At 39.6% G+C, this 24,383-nt stretch overlaps 1 protein-coding gene across 2 annotated transcripts in view; it reads right to left on the bottom strand.

Moving 5' to 3' along the window:
* GC6 (golgin Putative 6) overlaps positions 1-24,383 on the bottom strand; it is a 398,621-nt gene that overhangs the window by 78,317 nt on the left and 295,921 nt on the right. For both annotated transcript variants that reach the window (XM_089423919.1, XM_089423920.1), the window contains exon 17: positions 1,317-1,382. In XM_089423919.1, the coding sequence (XP_089280045.1) occupies positions 1,317-1,382 (66 nt within the window). The remainder of the gene's footprint in view (positions 1-1,316; positions 1,383-24,383) is intronic.

Here is a 24,383-nt window from a genome sequence, read left to right as displayed (position 1 = left end):
GGACTTCTGTACACTCGGAGTTCAGATCCTACACTCAGTGGTTACATAGATTCTGACTGGGCAGGTTCAGTTGATGACTGTAAATCTACAGCTGGGTATGTGTTTAGTCTAGGATCCGGTGCTGTCACATGGACTAGTAAAACGCAGCAGGCAGTGGCTCTCTCCTCGACAGAAGTAGAGTATCGGGACGCAGTTAAGGCATCTTGTGAGGCAGTTTGGCTTCGACGTATGCTTTCGGATATGCATGTTTCCCAGGCAGGTCCTACTCCCTTGTTCTGTGATAATCAGGGAGTGCTCAAACTCGCCAAGAATCCAGTCTTCCATGAACGAACAAAGCATGTGGAAACCCATTGTCACTACATTCGATAGCTTGTTAAAGACGGATCCATTCAGTCGCTGTAAGTTCCCACAACGGAGCAGCCAACAGACATCTTCACCAAGCCCCTTGGTCCTGATAAGTTTGTAAAATTCAGGGGGGTCTATAGGTGTTGTAAATAGATTGAGCATTAAGGGAGGGTATTAGAATAATTCTATTTTAAAGTATAATGCTCATTTATGTATTTTATATAAATAAGATCGTCTGTGATCTTATTAGCAATGTCTTATAGAAACTTGTTGTTGCTATTCTTATAGTAGAAACTTGTTGTTTCTACATTTGTATTATTTATCTGAGCTTCATTGCTCATTCATTTAATGAATTCATTCTTTGAAATCCATATGCGTGTTTTTGCACTGTTTGAATTATTATTAACTATTAATTATTAAGTATTTATATTCATAACATTGCCTTCTCCTTTATAAAAGCTTTGTCCTCAAAGCTTGATGATAAGTTGTGTCATTTGTTTCTTTGCCTTGTAGTCCCTTCACATCTTTTGAAATTCTTTGAGTATCTTCGATCATACAAGATGATAGGATCCTCTGAGTGATAAACAAAATTGTCGAACTAAGAAGGGATCTGACCATCCTAATTAAAAGTTAATAATGATTAGTATATTGAAGAGGCATGTCTCTAAGGACATGACCATCCATGAAGGGACACCTGCCCAGGTATATAAGATGAAAGATGTCAATGAAAAATGTTGCTAAAGGATATAACAATTTTGTTATCATTTCTAATTGTTTTATCTGTGAGAAATTCTATTTCATAACATTCGTACATGAGCAAGCTGAAAACACATTCTATTCAAGCTATCTTTTAAATCAACCTTGGAATTAACAAACTCAAACTATCTAAATCTTCTACACAAGATGCAAGATAGAGAACTATCTTGTGTCACATGCAGAAAAGCATTTTGATAGAACATTCACCTACATACCCGCTCTTTGCATTGCACGTTATTCTTCAGAATATGAGATAGAATACTTGCAGCCCTGCATCTGGCCTGAAATGGAAAAAACAAGACGATTCCAATTAATAGAAGTAAAATTATCCTTCCCAATCAATTTCATTTCTTTCACTAGCCTGCATTGCATAACTATAATATATTGACAATTTATAACAAAAGCAACAATGTCAAGCTGTAAATAAGAATATTCCAGAGTACACCATTTTTAAACCAGATTGTTTCCCTCGATGGAAATTTAATTTTCCAAACAAAAGCTTAAGCTTTTAATATCAAGCCTGCCGAGTAAGATGTTGAAAAGAATCAAGATGCATGAGAAGGAAATACTACATTAATATACTGGAAGCCAAAAGAAGCTAATGGGACTTTGAAAATATGTAACAGCACTCCATATGGGCAGGCAATGAGGGGAGACCTTGTACAGATCTGAGAAACGTAAACTAAAAACCAATTAAGTAGAACAAAAAAACACAGTCAAATAGAATGAAAGAGTGAGTCCAAAGGGGATTCATCCCACCATAAATGTATGCAAAGTTCCAAAGGTTATATAAGGCAACAAAGACACCAGAGAAAAACCTTCACTAAAGTAGAACCCGATGTTTCTTATTTTTGGGTGTTTGGGAAGAGAACGAAGCTTAAACCTCCAATTTGAAGAATTTTTTTGTGGAATAAAGTGAGACCTCCAAATCTTAGCAACTTTATGTTCTAGCTCAAAGGAGGACAATCGTAAGTCAGAATGTGAAGTTTGACAAGGATGCATAATCCTCATTTTCTCAGGAGTCTCCTCAAGAGACTGTCGAGAGAGATCAGCTTGCTGCCCCAAATGCTGATCTGCAAGAAAGAAAAAATCAAAATCAGATCAGAAAAGTTCCAATGATGGAACAAAGACACACTTATCTTCCAGTTTACCCAAGAAGCTGAGAGGGCTTAACAGACATTGGGAGAGGCAAAGGAGCAAAGTAGGATTCCCAAACACTTCTTTTTGAGTCAGTCGCCCCACTAGGAAGTTTCCTAGTTATGTTGCACTACTTTCTTCAATCACTGATGCAAAGCCTTCCAATTTTGAGGAGAAAAATTTCGAGTAGGTATGGAAGGATGCCATAGCAAAGGAATACTCCATTTTGCAAAATGATGTTTGGGAGATTGTCCCTAGACCAAGAGCAAGTCAGTGATTGAGCCTAGGTGGATTTGTGTCTAATGAATTCCCTAATTCAACTAGATCAGTCATTGTTTCTTTATAAATCAATGTTTCCTTGCTAGAAATTTGCTATAGCTTTCCCTGTTGTGGCTTCATCTCATTATTTAACTTCATTTGTGCAATCAAACTTTGGTTATGGTTCCTTAAGCAAGAAAGTTCATCATATTTGACTTGTTGAATTTCTTTTGAGATCTTGATTCTCCTGCTTCTCATTTTTTAACTTTTTAAGTTGTTCAAGCAATATATGATTAAGATTCCTTAGGTGAGAATTTTCATCTTTTTCTGATAATTTTTTGTTGAACTTCGTGAGATTGAACTTGTTGAACTCTGTATGCTTCTTGTAGCAACCTAAGTTACAGAACCCCCTCTTGCAAAAAAGACCTTGCTCAAGCTGCCTCTCAAATCACCCTTGCTCAAACCATGTGAAGCGAACATAAGAGTGAAATCCTCTTTATCAGGATTAAAAAAAAAAGTCTATTCTTACAGGCTTCTAGAAGTCTCATTAATACTCATTAACCTCTAATTAGAGATTAGATCCGAAGCTGTTCGTCCCAGCAGTCAAAATGAGTCAAAATTGGTCAAGTTAATAGTTGGAAACACACCATATGGACGTTGATAGAGACATCAAACAAATTTCCGACCATACACAACGTCTTTCTCACACATCGGATGTGCTTGTAAGTCTGGAAACATGTTTCAAGGCTGTACCACACATGTTTTCACATTTCCATATAAAAACACACATCGGACGTCCCTCAATGTGATGTTTCTTGCAACATAGTGTTACGAATATAATTTATATAAAAATAATATAAATATAAATAAAGAAATAATAATCTATTAAAATCTGTAAGTTCTATGTAGAAATTTAAAAATTCTTCGCAAAAGCTTGAAAGTTCTATGCAGAAAATTGAATGTACTTTGCAGAAAACTGGATTTTCTATGCTCTTGCAATTTTTAGAATGCACATTTCTTCTTCAATTGTAGATAGAACATAAACTTGAGGATCATATAAAGACAACCAAGCACAAATATAAGACACAAAGAGTTAGGTCCAATGACCAAGGAAAATCTCACAAGGGGAAAACTCAAATGATTCTTTTTCTATTAAATTTCTTTAACTGTTCAACAGAGTATAGAGAGAGAGAGAATGAGAATGAATAAAGTCACCAATGCCTAATCAACTTGCAGTTGAAGTGCTCTTGCTCTTTACTTGAAGATCTCCTTCTCTTGATCAAATCTTGTCCTTCACACTTGCTCTAGCTCTTCCCTTGCTCTTACTCTTCACTTGCTCTCACACTTCTTTTGAACACACTCAATGCTAGCTCTCCCTCTTCACAATGAACATGCTTTTCTCAACTCTCACTTGCTCTTGCTTAAATAGATGAGAAAAGAGAGGAGTTATAAAATGAATTCATGCCTTGAGCCATTAATAGGAGAATCTAATTCCATGAGGGAGAAGTTACTTGAGAAGAAGTGTAACTTATCCCAAGAATAGAGAGAGAGGTACACTTGCATTGAGAAGTTACAATTTGAATTAGGGAGAGAGAGAGTTACACTTAAACATGAGAGACTAAGTTGCACGAAGCGCCGAAACATTTCAGAGTTTCCTAAACGGGTACGTTTAGAAACGTCACTTCCCAAAAATGGAAATGCCGATTGAAACGTTTTATATATATAACACATTATCTTGCAAGAAAAAAAAAAAAGGAATAAGACCCATAAATGACAATTTAGAATGAAAACAAAGTCTGTATTAACTCTCATAGATGATTACATGATGGTCGAGTTTCAGGTATGAGTACGACCTGAAATGTTGAGTTCCTAAAATTTTTGTGCAACATAGATGAGAGAATATTTGGTGAGAGTTACCAACTGAATTGAATGAGGGAGTTACAAGTGCATTCAATGAGGAGGAGTTACACTTTTGCCATACATTGAATTAGAGAGGGAGAGTTACATTCTCTTAAGTGTGGAGTTATTATTTGATTCCAAGAGGGAGGTTTGTTTTCCAAGAGATTCTCAATTTAATTTACTTATTCCATGAGAGAATTTGTTTTTATTAATTCATTAAAGGTGAATGACTTCAAACTATTTTATAAATAATAGTATCATAATAATAATACTACTACCTAAGTCACCTGACACGAGGATTTGGGACACGTAGGATTCGAGATTCGTGGTGTCGGATTCGGACACGCTGACCCCCCGGAACAGGACACGTTAGGACACGTTATATATTATTTTATTAAATATATATATATATATATTTAAAAAATATACATATATATTAAAAATTAGATATTATCATATTTCTTACACAAATTTTAATTAATGATACAAATTTATTGATTTCAAACATAGATCTTCATCTATAGCTATTAGCATGCATAGTACATACAAAATTCAAATAAATGTCAGTGGTACTGGTCACATAAATCATAAATCTATTAAAAATTTAAATCATGATTCATAATTCATAACTGAAAGACAACTTACAACTACAAGATAGTAAGATAAACACATTGACAACTGTAGTTTTCTCATTAAGTCATCAAATCAAAATGTGTTACATAGGTAGTGTTGGTGCAATGCCAATGGCAAATAGAAATAGAAAATATAAAACAACTACAGGTATACAAGCCTCAAGGCATCAATCAGCATCAGAATCAGCATCACTGTCCCCATCATCATGGTCCCCACTGCTCTCCTCTACGTCCTCCTACTCCGTTGTATCCATAGTCGCCTTTGCATCTGCTGGTATGGAGGTTGACCCCTCTAAGTCATCAAATCTAACAGGCTCTAGCACTGGATCATTGAGATCCATGTTGGCCAATGCCAACTCAACAGTGGTGTCCAGACCCATATCATCAGGAACAGTGTTACTTGGGAGTGGGAGCGAAAGCGGGGAGCGGCAGCGAAAACGGGAGCGGGAGCGACATATTTAGAAGCTCTTGGTTTGGTGCTCTTGATTAAATACGAGTTCCATACCCTAATACATGACAAAATTCAATGGAAACATTGCAATCCCCCAATCCTAAAATCCTGAAAAACTGATAAGTCTGTTGGATTTTGAATGAAATCTAAAATTCTACTTTCTCCATATGAAATCCAATGAGGTCGGAACCACTCTCAAACATCCCGAGTCATTTCATGGTAATGTTAAAAATTTAAGTAAAATGATGAAAATGAAGATTAAGGAGAATGTCACTTTTACTTTAAGAATTTAACATTACCATGAATAGCATATCAATACTAGGGCCTAGACTTGATCATGAAGCTGCCAAAATGCTTTACTCCTTGCTCCAACAACACAAATCACTTGCCAACAACACAAATCACTTTCCAAATGACAATTTTAATGAGCAAACACGCCCTTTTCATTCCCGCGCTGAGCTTAGCGAGTCCTGGAAACCGGACACGTGTCCTAAAATCACGACACGCTTTTGAAAATCGCGACACGCCCTCGAACACGACGTGTCCTTTGATTTGGACACGAATTCGGACCGAATCGTGTCGGATTCGCCGGATTCGGGATTCGCAGGGGGTTTAGGACGAATCCGGTGACTTAGACTACTACTAAGGATAAAAATATTAATTCTTGACTTGTATAATCATGATTGATTTGATTTTAAAGTGGATTCCATATGTTAAGATCATCCTTGATCATTTAGACATGACTATCTATTTTTGGAAAGACTTCCAATTTGAAATGTGACTAGCTGTTTTTGAAAAGTCATATTAGAATTGTTAGAAATCAAATTTTATTATAGAAGGTTCAAAAAGAACTGAAATATATGATTTCTTCAAGGAGAAATTCATCCCTGCGCTGTCAAATTTTAACATAATCATAATGATAGTTAATTAAATAATAATTCGTTAATAAAGAGGCATGTCCCTCAGGACATGACCGTGCATTAAAGAGCACCTGCCTAGGTATATAAACAGGTTGTTATGAACAAAGTTCATATACGCAGTGGAATACTCAAAAGATTTGAAATATATAAGTATTCATGATAGGACAATAAATAAATATATATGAATGTTTGGATACAAGAGATATGAGATATGATTCATTGTTACAAATCAGGGCCCACTTTAAGCGCCCTTTCATGAACGGTCATGTCCTTAGAGACATGCCTCTTCATTCACTAATTACCATTTAATTAACTATTCTTTATTATTATTTATATATTTATCTTTGTATTATTTTTATATAAATTATATTCATAACATTATCTTCCTCTTTAGAAGGCTTTGTCCTCAAAGCTTATTGCTAACAAGGCATGTCCACTTGTTTCTTTATCTTGTAATATATTCACAATTTTCGGAAATATCAAGTTGTCATATTTGATGATACAAGATGATAGGATCCTTGGGGTGATAAATAAAATTGTTGAACTAAGAAGGGATATGACCATCCTAAATCAATATTTTGTGGAAGCTTGCGGTTACTAGATCCTTCGTGTGAATTTTTATCACAAGACTAAATTGCACTGACATTAATGGTCTTTGGAACATAAGTTTGTTGTTTATGTTTTGACTCATACTGATATGCAGATTGATTGAGTTGTCTATTCTTGTGATTTGGATGTCGATAAGGAGTTCTTGTGATTTGATTTTCAGTTACCATGTCTATGGAAATTTCTTGATTTACTTCAAATACTAATGTTGTTGAGATGCTTACAGAATCTTCATTTGGATTTTTCTTCATTTGAATTGCAACATTTGAATATGTTTTTACTTCAATTGGTTGGTTATCTTCTTGAGTTGTGATATTGACTGGATCGATATTTGTTCCAACTTGAATTTCTAAATTTGAAGATTATGACTCTTTAATCTCGATAAACTATTGTACTTTGTTTTCCAACAACTTCTTGTCCTTCTTAAGCTTCTTAATTTGAGTTAGTAATTTTTCACTATAGTCCTTATTGCACGGTTTTTGTCAAAGTCCCAAGGAAGCGGAAGTACCAATTTTTTCAACAGGATCAGATAATATATCAATAGTTTATTTGTCATTGTAAAACCATTTTGTAAGTTATGTAACAATCTAGGTAAACCTATTATCTTGGCAAGAGTTTCATCCTAGGAGGTTTTCCGTCTCACTGATTCATTTGTGTTTCTAAACACGGATGGTCGGCACATTTTTTCCCTCTTGCCTCACCCCAAAGCCAAGATAGAATTCTTCGCCAAAGTCTTAGGTGAGTCATAGTGTTCTAGTCAAGTCTTATGTAAAAGTGATTTAAGAATAATTTAAGCTAGTTGGCTAAATTATTTTATTACAAATCACTTGGTCTACTAGACATATTATGTTGCAGATTGGGTATGTAATTTGAGGGTCTAGGCCGAACGGGTATTCCCCCTTTGAGGGTTGAATAGTAAAAATCTTATGTAAAAAATATTTTAATGCATGGTCCCTCATACTTAGACACCATGGTTAAAATATTAGAGCGTGGAAAAAGCATTAAATCCCCCTCAAGTGTCAAGTAAATAATTTTTCTAGCAAAATAAAATAAAATCTTAAGCCAAAAAATTAATTAATTAGAGTCAAATTAAAATTTCTTAGGAAAATTAAATTCGCCAAGTGAAAAATTCGTAGAGGACCTCCACCAAGGGAATATTGGATATTTCAAGAAAAATTGGACCCTTCGACCTTGGTGGTTAATTGAAAGTCAAATTTTTGAGGAGATTATCGCAATGCAAAATATGAAAAAATATGCAAAAAGCAGTTGAAAATATTATCGCAAACAAAAACGAAGAAGTTACTCACCTCAAGGACCACAGCGAGAAATTACTGACACATTGAAAAATAAATTAGAAATTATCATGAAAGAAGTATCGAAGCCTAAAGACATAATAGTCCAAGTTGAAGACATAACAGTCCAGTCAATATTACAATGCAAGATATAAACCTAGTTGAAGTAAAAACATATTTAGATGTTGTAGTTCATACATCGGAAATTTCAAGTGAAAATCCAACATTTAACCAAACGACTTCGATACGTGAAGGAAATCAAATACTTCAAGTAAATCAATAAATCACCACAAACAAGATAAGGGGAAATCAAATCACAAGAACTTTGTATCAACACCCAAATCATAAAAGCCGACATCTCAACCAATCTACAAATCCATATCACTCAGACCAGAAACAAGTAACTTATATTCCAAGAATATTGAGGTCACCATAATCCAGTCTTTTGATAACAATGCTTCTCAAGTTTCTAGTAACTGCAAGATTCCAAAGAAAATTCATTTAGGATGGTTAGACCATTTCTCAATGCGACAATTTTGTTTATCACTCAAAGGATCCTACCATCTTGTATCATCAAAGATAACTCGAAGAATTTTGAAATATGCAAATAGATTACAAGACGAAGAAACAGATGACACGCCTTGTTGGGGCAGGGTCCCTAGGCTAAAGTTTTGTAATAAATTTTGGTATACTTGTAAAGTCTCGATGTTTTGAGGGAGTGCAGCACGAAGTTCATAGGAATCAAAAGGGGCTTTAGTCCCTTAATTTGCTAGAATATAGAGAGTTTTGTGACCCGCCCATCGTCCACGGACCATGGTATTGTAAAAGCGAAGGCTATATATAGAAGAGTCATAGCGAGCCTAGGAGGTAAGTCGATAATAGAAGATCATTGTATAAGCAAGTAAGTTAAGGCAAGGAAAGTCTATTTCCTGTACTTAGGCGAAGGAGAAGGCTCCTGTAGCTGAGTGCGTGGAGACCTTGATAACCGCAAGCTGAGTGCGCGGGCCCTTGTAGCTGAGTGCGCAGGGAATAAGAGTCTATAACAGCAAATAATACATCCAATAAAGACTATTTTGAGCTATACTTGTGTATCTGTGCATCTATCTTTAATTATGCGATTTTTGTATATTCGCTCTGTTATTTTGGATTATAAGAAGTAATGCTTAATTGATGCGTGAAAATAGCAGATATGCTTATTTACTTACTATTATGAATGTTTAAAGCATTTCACGAAGGTTTAGATTATGTTTCTACGAGTTATTGCAATTATTTATAATTTAAGGGTTAGGGTTCATGAAGACTGAAAGAAGCCCTAGAAGCCGCAAGAACCCATCACACTGACCTCTGGATGCAGAAACCTGGTTCTGTCATCCTCCAATACTGCTTTGGGTGAGACTGCAGCCTGTGCTACGCGAGTTGTTGCCAAAAGGGCCTACAGTTAGGGTTTTGTTGGTTGGTGTAGCTAACTTTGAACCTGGGTCAAGACCCATCAAGCCAACAAATGGTTCTGTTGCCAGGACCGGGGATCTATCTGAGGAATGTGTGATATCAAATAAATGGCTCCCAACTAAGAAATAAATCGAGAATAGATTAGAAGCTGCACGAATTTGTGGCCCAGGAAAACAGGAGTCTGCGTCTGTCCAAGGAAGTGGCTAAATAGGTATCTGCATACCGATGAGCACGAAATTTTCTTCTGTTCTTTTCCGTGCGAATTACACTAGTGGTTGTCAAAATTGGCACATAGTCAAGGCACGTGGAGATTGGACAACCCTATTGTGTGGACCACAAAACTAGTGAAGCGCTTAGAGGCTTCAAAAAACAAAATCGTGCGAACTGTCGATTATTAGATCGATAGTATTCTAGGAGGATTCATTATCGAGTTCGCAATCGATACGTTTTTCAAGGGGCCAAGAGGTAAGTATCTGAAATCCCTGAAGACTTGGATTAAAACATTATTGTGTGATAAGCAAGTTATGCCTTTAAATTGATGTTTGGAACTACACGAAGTGGAAGAGTGTTCAAAAGGGACCTAAATTCGAGTACTGAATATAGTTTGTCGTTAGGATCGTCTAATAGTGATGATGAGAGCAGTCTTTTGAAGACACTGCGAGGTGCGTTATAGACTGGGAACCAGGGTATCGCAGGGATACCCAATCCATCCACTCCACCTCCACCTCCGCCTCACATACCCACACCTCTGCCTCCACCTCCATCCTTCAACATGGTGAACACGATGAAGATGCATGTGTTTAAGGGTCTGGGGATTGAAAACCCTTAGCAATTTTTGTTTGTAGCAGATGTTGTATGGAAGGCACAGCAGATTACTAATGATGACATGAAGAAAGCGCAACTGGTCACAGCACTACAAAATAGAGCGCTGAGTTGATATATCAAGTTTTGTTTAGGTAAACCCAATGCGACTATGCTAGAAACACAACAAGCGTTGAACAATGAATTTAAGAAGCCTAAATCACAAGCCCAGTCAGTGATGGAGTTTAAAGAGATCCAGCAGAGGGTAAATGAGTCCACATGGGACTTTGATCAAAGACTGAAGTGTCTGATTCAACAAGCTAATATGAAGATCACAGATGATCAACACAGAGACTAGTACATTGCTTTGCTATTGCCTCATCTAAGATTGCCACTGTCTCAACAGAAAATAGGAATGCAAGCTAAAGCCTTGGAGATTGCCATGAGGTTGGAGGCTTCACTTGTGCAGGATATGAATTTGGGGGTACAACAGATTTAGTCATAGTTGGCCAGTCTACATATGGAGTTACAGAGCCTTAAGAAGGGAAAAGAAGTCTAGCCCGAGGTGCACGCAGAAGTTTGGTGCCTGAAGTGTAAGGGCCATGGTCATGATAAGGACCACTGCCCAGTCTACTAGAATTATCTTATTGGGGAGGTCCTATCCCCCTGAAGCTAGAAAACATCGTTGGGCCGAGTGTAGGAGTAGCATTATGGTGCGTTATTTGTCAAATCTCTGGGAAACACACGATTGATAACTGTCATCTCCTACAAAAGTTTGTGCAGACTTCGTAGCAGTTGTTTTGCACTTTCTGCAAATTGGTAGATCATGATGAGTGCAACCACTAAAGTTATGAACTAATGATGGAGCGAACCCCTACATATAGGATGCAGGCAAAAAATCAGTGTCAGGACCAGGGTGCGGATGCGGCATGCGGAGGGTTCCAAGGCCAAGGAAGAAGTCGCAGAGGAGGAGCTGGAAGGGGTTCATTTGAAGGAGACTCCACCACTCTTCCTTTTACATAGTCCATAGCATCATTCTCTTCCAAAGTCAAATCCAGAGACATCTTCCATGCATGATAGTCGGATTTGTCCTTAAGCTTGTCCTCAAATTTGAAGTATGATGTAGTCATCATTGAGGCTAGCCCCAAATTCTTGTCCAATAGCTTCCCTCAATGATTTCTTTTCTCACTCTTGCTTCGGCTTTGTCATCACCTAAGCTCTAATACCATGTTAACTTTAGATAAAAATGGTATGCTCTATGCTTAGTACAATTTACTTCAATGTTCCTTAGCAGCGCAATAACAATTTCAAATTATTTCCAGTAGCAATCAGATTAACCATTAATCACATTGACAGCAAATGCAGATAGAACATAAAACAAATGCAGAAGACAAGCCAAGACAAGAGGACACCATATTTGGTAGATGCTAGAGAAAAAAACCCCAATGTGGGGAAACCCTTTGACCAAATCTTCTTATTATTATTCAATAGTTTAGCAGAGAGAGAGTACAAAAGTCAAATAGACTAGCCAAATACCAAGTCAAATCAGCCCTGTCAAATTCTGCACTCAAACTTCAGCCCTAACCAGAAAGTCAACTTTAGTCAAAACAACAGTAAAACACCTCCTTTGAAGCTCAGTCAAAGGCAGTCAAATTCAGCCTCTAGCAGTGGTCAAATTCAACCCAAAACGGTCACAAAAACACTGGTCAAACTCAATCAACCTGCAGTCATCTTTGTGGTCAATGCTAATCAAACAACTCCAAAATCCTCGATTTTTGTGCCAGTCAATGCGGCCTATAGAAACCAAAATTCTTCCCCCAAAACCACAGTCAAAACAGGGCAAAATCTCCTCAGGCAACGTTGGTCTTGAATTCTAAAATTCGGCCTGTAATCTTTCGCCCAGAAAATCGTCCTCGCCACATGTGTTAGAGAGAGAGAGGTTGCCCAAGCTGTACGTACTACGAACCAATCTGATGAAGAGAGAGAGAAGAATGTGTGAGTGATGGATGTCCGAATGAGGTGTGAGGTCTCTTCTATTTATACACTTCGTTATGGGTGAAGAGACACACCCATTGGACTTCTTGAGCCTACATTAAGCTGAGGCCAACTTGAACAATTCACATATGTGTCGTCATAAATTCAAAATCACACTTCCACTTGTCCGAATGAGATTATCTTTATATCAATCTTAGACCTCTCGAAAAGAGGAATCCAATGCAATCATCATCTCCATCAAATGCGCTGCCCCAAGGTGGAATTGGGCCCTAATTGCCAATTTTAACAATATGCAACTCACGAAAATTCATTTGTGCTATGATAACAATTATTTTATGTTGTCAAAATAATGAGTAATTGACAAATACTTGTAACATTACTCACAAATATTCCTTGATGACTCACATCTCCTCCAATGACATTTTAACCACCTCAATATTCCTCATAACCACCTTAGGACAACCTCTCACACTCATTTGAGTAATATTTTATGCTATAAACATTAGTAAAAATTATCACCCCAACATTATTTTGACAACTTTATGGTGAATATGTTGCCCGTGATCATATGTTGATGTGACATTCCTCACATTAGAAAGCAACTAATTAAAGAGTGAAATGTCATGACCAAGGTTGCTTGGGAGATGGAGCAGAAGCAGGGAGTGACATTTTCAAAAGCTCCCGAGTCGGGAGCAAATCGAGAGCGAATTATTATGTAATATATGTTTTCATATATTTTGATGCATGTGTCAACAAAAGCATGTAGAATGATGAATAAGACATAAAAAGCATAAAAACATGGATTAAACCATATAACATTAATCATATAGAAGTTATAATATTCATCAACCACATGTCCGCAAGTTACAAGTTCTCATTTATATAGCATGTAAGGGTGCACATAACCAAAATCGCATCGAGTGCAATCCATCTCTGAATCGAAAATACATCAACAAATAGGCTCTAGATGGCCTCTAGCATCCAAAAAAATCATGCTACAAAAAATAACTACATATCATCAAAATCATTGCCTATCTTGGGATCTTTGTCATTGATATCACCCTCTAAGCATTAAAATAAGATAGAAAAAACGTAGCATGTCAAGTCCAGATTTTGTTTGAGTGTTCGATACATTTTTAGTAGTGTCATTATAGAGGAGTTCGACAACCAATGCCACTAACATCAAGGTAAATAGAGGGCTTGGTGCTCTTGATTAAATACAAGTTCCATACCCTAGTACATGAAAAAATCCAATGGAAACATTGCAATCCCCCCAATCCTGAAATACTAATAAGCCTGCTAGATTTTGAGTGAGATCTAAAATTATACTTTCTCCATATGAAATCCAATGAGGTTGACACCACCCTCAAATGGTGAAAAATATCGAAGGAATGGATTCCTTGATTTGTAATTGTGCCTTAATTCAAGGAATCGAATTTGCGATCTTCTTAATCATGCACTAGTTCCAATGATGAGGAAGAGTTCAAGATGCAGTTTGACTAGTGCGAATTTGTGGAAGACCAAGTTAATCGTCTTCTAGTGTGAGTTAAATTGGGAACTGAATGCTTAAGTGGAGTTAGCCTCCTAACTTATAGGAGGATCCAGTTAACTAAGTGTGTTGACTTTTGTTAACTAGAAAAGCTCCAATTCAACTCATAATTTAGAAAATTCACTAACAATAGCCTAATCGAAAAGCTTATAAGGAGATCGAAGGCACACAATTGATCATTAATTCTTGAGCACGAGTTTGTGAGCAAGAGAGCATGTGATAGGAACAAGCAAGAGGATTTATCTTTTGTGAATTGTTGGAGGAGAATTTCCCTTGGGAAGTAGATCAGTGTTCTTGCAGAGTTGTTTCAAACCTAGTTCAAGTTTGAGAGATCAGTTGTATTCTAGATTGAAGCAGCGTTATTTGTAAGAGATTTGTAGCCTATTTTTCTTCAGTAAAATTCTCAAGCAACTGAGGGTTTTCCCTATTGGGTTCCCTAGAAAAATTGTGTTGTTTTTGTGTGAATTTTGTGAAATTATTTCTATTCTATTCTACTGCTATTTGGTAGAGAAATTTTGTTTGTGTGAAAAGAAAAATTATTTTCAGATTGTTCATAACAGTGGATCAAAATTTCGTGGAAATTCTACATGTTATCAGAGCTTTGAACAGGAATCTATCATCACAGTCTTCAAGTTTGCAAGATGACAACTCACACAGGTTTAGGATTGAGAGAGTAGGATAGACTGGATGGTTCCTCAAATTTTGGTGTTTGGAAGGCCCGCATTTTGCTTTTGTTGGACAAGTTTGGGCTGAAAGAATTTGCTGAGCAAGGTGTTGCAGCACCTTCAGAGCCAGACGAGTTGAGGCTCTTCCAAAGGCAGATGGCCAAGGCCAAGAGGATGATATTCAATGGACTTCAGGATCACGTAGTCCCTCATGTTGCAGGTAAAAATACAACTAAGGAAATGTGGGACGCCTTAGTCCAACTCTACCAGAATTCTTCCAAGAACCAAAAGATGGTTCTCAAAGAAAAGCTAAGGGCAATCACGATGTTGAAGGTTGAGAGTGTAACTGCCTATCTCGCTAGAGTACAAGAAATCTCAGATGAGCTAGCAGCTATTGGAGAAAAGCCCATTGGCACTGAGCTAGTGCATGTGGCTCTGAATAAGTTTACCAAAGATTGGCATACTTTTGTCCAAAGCATTATTGGACGAGATAAGTTGTCGGATTGGGAATGCCTATGGAGTGACTTCATCCAGGAGGAGCTAAGGCTCAGGCTAGTTGAGACTTCTAGCAACAATGGCAAGGGTTCCAAGGTTCAAAAGGAGGAGGAAAATCATGCTCTTGTAGGGAAAGGCAAGAAAGTCAAGGTGAAGAGCAAAAATCGTCAAAAGGGTGACAAGAAGAAGCCAGATTTGAGTAAGATCAAATGCTTCCATTGCCATAATTTTGGACATTATGCTTCCAAGTGTCCTAACCGGAAGAAGAAGGGGTCGAATAAGGAGCATGTAGCTGCATCAATTGAGGTAGATGAGTTTGTCTCTCAGTTTGAGAAGGACTTCTCATTGATAGCTTGCATGGAAAGCTCAGTAGGGGGTAGTATGTGGTATATTGATTCAGGAGCCTCTTTCCATATGATTGGAAATCGAGAGTATTTTAGCCAGTTGGATAAGAACATGCAGGTGAATATCGATCTTGGAGATAATGGCAAGCATGCAACCAATGGGATTGGTACTGTCAACTTTGAGAGGGAGTCAAGTAATACTCTACATCTCAAAAATGTTCTCTATGTTCTAGGAATGAAGAAGAACTTGATTTCAGTAGTTATCCTTGAGGATAAAGGATATGATGTCATCTTCAGTAGAGGTGAGGCTTACCTTCGGCACTTTGCTTCTAGATGTAAGAAGCAGATAGGTGTGAGGGTGAAAAATATCTACAAGTTGCATGTAGAGATAGGTGCAACCTTGAGTAGCAAGGCAGGATATGTAGATGTAGGTGAACATTGGCACAGGAGCATGGGACACTTGCATCACGGGGTGCTGAAGATTCTTCAGTAGATTGCCATGGGATTACCAATAGGAGGGCTTAACAAGGGTGGAGTGTGCAAGGGGCACACGCTTGGCAAGTATGCCAAGTCTTCCTTCCATGATCAGGATAGCATAGCCAAAGGTATTTTGTAGCTAGTGCATTCATATGTGTGTGGGCCCTTCTCTTCTCCATCATTCATGAGGCACAGGTATTATGTTACTTTCATTGATGATTTTTCACAGAAAACTTGGATTTATTTTATGAAAAAGAAACATGAGGTCTCAGACATGTTCATGTAGTTTAAGGCCTTGGTAGAGAAGCGGACCGGGAAGAAAATCAAGGCAATGAGAAGTGACAATGATGGAGAATATATCTCCAATGCCTTCAAGGAGTTTTGTGCAAAAGAAGGTATTAGGAGAGAGTTGATAGCACCTCATAACCCTCAACAATATGGAGTGGCCGAGAGGAAGAACATGAGCATTCTTGGAGCAGCTAGAGCCATGTTGCATGACCAAATAGATTCTTGTGGGCAAAAGCATGCAACACTACAGTATTTTTGCAGAGCAGAAGTCCACATAGGGTACTTGGACGAATCACAGCAGAGGAGGCTTTCACAGGCAAGAAGCCTGATCTTTCACACTTCTGTATCTTTGGCACAAAAGTCTACTATCGTGTCCAAAGATAATAGGTAGAAGTTGGATGCCACAACAGAGAAGGATATCTTTTTGGGGTATAGTGAAACATCTCATGCATACATGGTGTATCTTCCAGGACTCAGGAAGATAGTTCTCAGGCGAGATGTGAGATTCCAGGAGGATCAAGCTCTAAGAGTTTCCAAATAGAGAGCAAATTGCAGTACCTGAGGAGTTACTCGCTCCCAAACAGGAGGCACATCGAGCACCTCAGAGTCAACCACATTTACAATCCAGTGGCAAGAGGGTAGCTGTTATGAAACCAACTCAAGAAAAGATAGAAAAGATAGATCAACGCCTTAGAATTCAACCTCTTCGAGGGGGCAACCTCCTTTACATTACATAAATGAACAATTCTTGGATGATACAAATGACAAGACCCCCTTTCTATATATAGGAGTCTAAGGACATAACAATAATAATGTAAGGGCACAATAATAACAATAGTGGGTTTCTATGGGGCACAATAGTAACAATATGGGGACTACATGGGTACAAAAATATAATAAGGGGGTTGTACTAATAACAATAAGGGGTTACACTAGTAGTATAGGGGCCTAACAATAGCGCAACAGGACTTGTAGCATGATGAGGAGGACAAGCCAGGTCAAGAATAAATAGATCAGCCAGAGCCACCCACCATAGGGAGGAAGAAGGCTAAGTGGGCCGAGAGGTTGATCCAAGAGGCTCAAGAGTAGGTTGAGGCTCCTAGCACCATGTTTAGGCAAAGTAAACAGCCACAAAGGTACATAGGATATATGCCACTTATGACAAAGTTGGTGGACATTGAGCCTTCTTCATATACAAAAACAACTTCTTAGCAGGTTTGGCAAATTGCCATGGTGGAGGAGTATTCTTTTATCATGAAGAATGATGTCTGGGAGGTTGTTCCACCACCTGAGGGGAAACCAGTAGTTGGATCCAGATGGGTGTACAAGCTGAGGCATGGAGCAGATGGGAGAGTGGAGAAGTTCAAGGCCAGGTTTGTGGCCAAGGGCTTCTCACAGATTGATGGCATAGACCATGATGAGACTTTTTCCCCAGTAGCATGATATTCATCTATCAAAACTTTTCTAACAATTAGAGCACAGATGGGGTGGAGGATCCACTAGATCGATGTAAAGACAAAATTTCTCAATGGAGTTGTCGAGGACGAGATCCATATACAACAGCAAGAGGGGTTTGAGCAATTCAGCAGAGACACATGCGTGCAGGCTGAGGAGAGCTCTTTATGCACTCAAGCAGGCTCTGAGAGCATGGTAAACTCGGATTGACAACTACCTTTGAGGATTGGGCTTCACTAAGAGTGAGGCAAATCCCAACTTGTACTACATGATGGTTGGAGGGCTTCCACTCACTCTAGTTCTCTATGTCGATGACCTTATACTGACTGGAGATGAGAGCCTAATCCAAGATTGCAAGGAGGACCTGGCAAGGGACTTTGAGATGGTGGATATGGGGCTTATGCACTATTTCCTTGGTTTGGAGGTTTGGCAAGGTGATGGTGAGATTTTCGTGGGACATGACAAGTACACAACAGAGATTCTCCAGAGATTTCATATGAAGGATTGCAGGCCCATGGCCACACCTCTAGTCACAAACTGGAGGAAGGTGGGTGTTGGTAGAGGAGAGCGAGTGGATCCTACAGTATACAGGCAACTCATTGGATCGTTGATGTACTTGGTCAACACACGACCTGATATTTGCTTTACAGTCAACCAAATGAGTCAGTTCATGGTTGAACTGACCAGAGTGCATTCGATTACTACAAAGCATATGTTGATATACCTCAGAGGCACAACAGACTATGGATTGTGGTACAGACAGGTTCATTGAGTGAGGCTTGAGGGCTTCACATATATAGATTGGGCAACGAGCTCCACAGATAGGAACAGCGTTGGGTCAACAATACCTTCTTGGTACAACAGGAATTAGAGATCTGTAATGTTCCACACTAGGAAAAATAGTGCTATGCAAAGCAAACAATAAAAACAACACCATAAAATTGAAACATTCAGTGCGCACCCATAAAAAGTCCAGGAATAACCAACAGTTGAGCCATTTTATTATAATATGGGAGAAAAGTACAATAATGTGGAAGTGGTGCACCTGGGCTTGCCCCTGTGGCAAGCGTGATCAAACCCAGGTGGTAATATGTCAAGCCCAAATGGCACAATAATTGTTGCAATGATGCACTACGCTGCCCCTGTGAAACTGTGTTGTCTACTGCAAGGATGTTGCTGGAAACAACACCTTCAATGCTCATAAAATTACAGAAAACTAACCCCAACCTCTCCACCAAATACTCAGAATAACCCACAAAGGAATTGGCCAAATGTTGACCTCGGAATTTTGGCCCAAATTCCCCTTAGCTCCACTAGCTGCTGGTTGAGTTGGGACCTTTGTTTGACCTCTTAGATCTGCCCAAAAAATTCTATAAAAAGGAGTATGATCCTTTCCCAAAACCTAGAAAGCATTTCCCTTGGTTCCAATCTTCAAAAATTGACCCTTCATAGCTTTGCCCTCCTCCAATTTCGAATTTTGTAGTTGTGACTGATCCTGTCAATCTCTGCTCTCCCAACTCCAACAACCCTCCTCAAATAGCCCTCCAAGTGATCTCCTACTTCTCCTGGCCAGTTCCAGCTCTACAATTCCTTCCTCCAACTAGCACGTGAGCCTAGTGATGGCTCTCTGCGCAGGCCCATGTGATTGTAAATCGAACTGCTCCAATGCAACAACCTCCTACTCCAAAAATATCCTGGAAGGCTGATCCTCCACTGTAGCTTCAATGCCCAAACTCCCCCGACAGTTACTGCCCGGATGAACTCACAAGCAACACCTGTGTGTTCCCCTTCTGCGTCCTCCAGAAACATGTACTGGCTAAGACAAATGCTGAATGATATGACTGTGAAACTCCACTGACTCTCCTCCAAGGTAGTACAAATTGCCTTCCTAGGCTGGCATTTGAATTCCACTGAAACAAAGGTTGAGATCTCCGCTCAAAAACACTTGCATGCTAAACAACATAGTAACTCGGCTAAGCAGCTCAAGCAACTAAGGTTGAGCTCAATATGTCAAAAGATAAGATGCTGAAATGAGGAGAGTTGCCTTCCTTATATAGATTTCGTGGAGCATTTTGTGAGAACTTCTGAATCTACACATCAAAAATCCTACTGCAATCACTGGTTTATCATGTCCTACTTGTTCTCTGCATTCAACAAGTTATTTAATTAATTAAACAACGATGAAAACATTATTGTAGCTTACACATACATACAGATCATGAACTGAAATAAACTGAGACAATCACACAAGGGACACCGTTATTTTTGGACAATCGTCCTCAAAGAAACCCAATTCGAGAAAACTAGTGCAACATATAGAGGGATTGTATTATTAAGCAGATTTATGAATACAACTAGGGTGCCAAATCTGGCTCACCCAACAGAGAATAAACTTGCCAGAAGTACCTCTATCCGGAGATAGATATTTTGACAATCCAACAACTGGATGATCAAACCCCACAGATGACAACTATTGTTACCAGTGTTGGGCAGCGATGGCTACTCCAAGCTCTGCATTGGAACTACGCCACCTCCTCTAGGAGATGTGTCACCCTCCTAGTGAGCCTCCCTTTGCTCAAAAATTGATATGTTAAATTGTTGCTCTCTCTGCCCCACAGAAAACCCCAACGCTGCCTCTAGGGAACTGCATAAACCCTTGTAGCTTCTGAGTCAACTCCTCTAGCCTCTGCGCCAGCCCCACTAGCTTCTGTGTCACCCTCTCTGGAGCTGTGTTGTCTCTCTTGCGATTGCTCTGCTTCTCTGCTATGTGTCCTCGGCCTTGGACTGAAGTCCCTCTGTCGAACTGCCCCTCTCACTGCAACTCAGATCACTTAGCTCAAATTTCTCAGCAAACCACACCCGAAAAAAATCGAACTCCTTGATCTCTTGGTGTGTCGCCAACTGACCCTCAAGCCTCCTCTTATACTTTTCCTGTTGATGAATCAACGACTGTGATCTAATCTCTAATCAACAGCGAAGATTAAAACATCTTGATCCTCGTCACTTAGAAGTTTCTCACCCATATTCTTATTAATACACATTAATATTTTTATTTTCCTAAGTTTAGACTTAGGAACCCATTAAAAATATTAAATATTTTAATAACTCCTCATCTGGGTGGAATTTTTCCAAACGATTTTTGGGTTCTAGAGATCTCATGTGTTCTAGCCCCTCCACCAATTTTCGAGCTAGAACACATCCGATGCTACCCAAAATCAACACTCCCTCTTAGCGAGGAATGTGCTCTAGCAATACTCCCCACTAGGAGCATAATCCACTACATCGGTCCTCTGTGTTGTTGATGCTTGGCCTGCTGCGCTTCATCCACTGCACTGTTGCTTCCTGTACTGCTATCCATGACTTTGCCACTGCCACTATTGCATATGTACTACAGCTCCCTCTCAAAACACTGCTTCATGCTGCCCATAGCACTGCCACTACTAATTATTGCACTACAACTCAATTGCCAAGAAGTAAGCAACTGAAAATCCATCCAAACACTCACATGCTGGTCAGTATGGATGCCTCGTGATGCTGAAGCTACCTCTACTGCTAATTTGTGTTGACCCTCTACTGCCACTGCGCTGCTGCAAACTGCTACAACATCCACTACACTGCCTCAGACTTTGGCACTCTAACTCTGCCACTGTCGCTCCATCACACCTTGCTCCAACCGACACCCATCGTTATGCTACTATCATTAAGGGCTCCCGTAGCCGTATGTGATCCAATAGTTTGGGCACCTCAAGGATCCTGCCCACATGTAGTCCTCTCGACTACAACTCTATGTCGCCCCACCTCTTCTCCAGAGGTGCATGAGCACTCATGGCACAATCGTCATCCTCGCCTTCCTTGTCTGCTTTCACTGGAGCCGCCTTTTATTTGGAAGCTTCCCCCTTGCCCTTCTTCCAGGGGCACTGAGTGGCATAATGTCCGAGTTCCCCACATTTGAAGCATCTGACCTTGGTGATGTCCTTCTTCTTCCTCTTCTTCTGCACTTGTTGTCCTGATGATGCGAGAGTTGCATCCTCCTCCTCCTTGACTCTAGCTCCTTTGCTGCTACTCCATGTCTTGGTCATCCTCCTGAGATCTTCTTGTCGAAGAGCTGCCCACATCTCCTCCCAACTAGGGAGAGTCACTCTGCCCAAGATACTTTGGACAAAGGGCAGTCCTGACCATGAACTCCGGATCTGGTGTAGACCCCACAGAAGTCAATTGGTCGCGAATCCCTTGCAACCTGAGAAGGAAGGGATCAATCTCTTCTCCCTTCTGCATTTGCTACTGTCTTAGCTGATTTTCTAATAGCATCTTACGTTGGATGAAAGAGTCCTGATACAAGGTGGCCAGTGCCTCCCACATCTCCCTTATTGTGTTCTTCTCAACAATGTGTGGTACTACATGATCTTTGACCCTGTCTAAGATCATGCACTTGGCCTTAGCCCGGGGCTCCTCATACTTCTTCAACGGATCAGCGTCAACTGGCTCAACAACTACCTTCAAGGCATAGTCCTTGATGTGATGCTTGTCTAGGATTGCTAGGCCCGTGGCCTTCCAGATGACAAAATTGGATACTCCATCCAATATGTACTGATTCCTCAACCCATTCATTGCCATTTCTGCTCAAAAATAGGATTGGTTCTCTTCTCCCTCTCCTGCTGTCAATCTAGCAGGACCTAGATCTAGATTTCTTTCGCGCAAGAAACCCTCTAACAAACAAGTTCCTCTAGACTCCTTGTGAGTCTTGATATCCTTCACAGAAATCCTCCCGCCAACTGTCGAATTATTTCCTTTCCAATCCTCCTTTGTTGTTGCAACTCGGATCTAGATTTCTTTAGCTAGAAATTTGTCAAGTCAGTAACTCCCTCTACCTTGGCTCTGTCTCCAAAAACATTGTTCTACACCAACATAAACAACGTCCCACCAACTCGTCAAATCGAATCTGCTCTGCTTCCTCAACCCCAACAACTGACTGACTCGAACCTCTCAAGCTCTGCGTTGGCCCAGAGAGTTGATGCAGTCACTGCTTGGGCTCCTCTCTAGCTTTGCATCACCCTCTGCAAGCTCAAAATGATGATGCAGACACTGTGTGAGCCTCTGCATCACTCATCTGGCCGGTGTCTTTAGTCTCCTATGATCTGTAATTCTCTGATACCATGTGAGAATTTCTGAATCTACACATCAAAAATCCTACTGCAATCACTGGTTTATCATCTCCTACTTGTTCTTTACATTCAACATGTTATTTAATTACTTAAACAACAATGAAAACATTGTTGTAGACACATACATATAGATCTTGAACTGAAATCAACTGAGACAATCACACAAGGGACACTATTATTTTTGGACAATCGTCCCTGGAAAAACCCAAACCACGAAAACCGGTGCAACATAGATAGGGTTTGTATTATTAAGCAGATTTCTAAATACAACTAGGGTGCCAAATCCCACTCACCCAACAGAGAATAAACTTGGCAGAAGTACCTCTATCCGAAGAGATATTTTGACAATCCAGCAACTAGATGATCAAACCCCACAAATGACAACTATTCTTCCCAGTGTTGGGCAGCGATGGCTGCTCCAAGCTCTGCACTAGAACTGTGTCACCTCCTCTAGGAGTTGTGTCACCCTCATAGTGAGCCTCCCTTGCTCAGAAGTCGATATGCTGAACTGCTGCTCTCTTTGCCCCACAGAAAACCCCAACGCTGCCTCTAGGGAACTGCATCGGCCCCTCTAGCTTCTAAGTCAGCTCCTCTAGCCTCTGCGTTAGCCCCACTAGCTTTTGCATCACCCTCTCTGGAGTTGCATTGTCCCTCCTGTTTTTGCTCTGCCTCTCTGCTATGTATCCTCGGCCTTAGACTGAAGTCCCTCTACCAAATTGCCCCTCACTGCAACTCAGATCACTTAGCTCGACTTTCTCAGCAAACCATGCCCCAGAAAAATCGAACTCTTTGATCTCTTGGTGTGTCTCCAACTGACCCTCAAGCCTCCTCTTATACTTTTCCTATTGATGAATCAACGGTCGTGATATAATCTCTAATCAACAGCTAAGATTAAAACAACTTGATCCTCGTCACTTAGAAGTTTCTCACCCATAGTCTTATTAATACACATTAATATTTTTATTTTCCTAAGTTTAGACTTGGGAACCCATTAAAAATATTAATTATTTTAATAACTCCTCATCCGAGTGGAATTTCTCCAAACAATTTATGGGTTCTGGAGATCTCATGTGTTCTAGCCCCTCCACCAATTTTCGGAGCTAGAGCACATCCGATGCTACCCAAAATCAACACACTTTTCCCTCCATTTTCCCTCCATCGTGGGTCCCTCACTTAACCATTGATTTCCCCTCCATGCAAATCGAACTAGGGAATGCATATTCTCCTAGTGTGTGTGGCCCCCACGTACAAATTAACCACATCGAAATAACTTCTACTAGGTCTAGCCTCCTAATAAAATCAAATGGACCCAATCAACTCCAAAATCGGCCCCAAAATGTACAAATTAATCTTGTTCCAAAATAATTTAGGAAGGGACATTACAGTCCTCCCCTCTCAAATGTTGCT

This window comes from Pinus tabuliformis, chromosome 4_2, assembly GCF_031772625.1.
Source record: "Pinus tabuliformis cultivar Carrire ecotype Pingquan chromosome 4_2, CPIR1, whole genome shotgun sequence".
NCBI lineage: Eukaryota > Viridiplantae > Streptophyta > Pinopsida > Pinales > Pinaceae > Pinus > Pinus tabuliformis.
The sequence above is the reverse complement of the archived record's forward strand: the minus strand, read 5'-3'. Positions and strand labels throughout refer to the sequence as shown.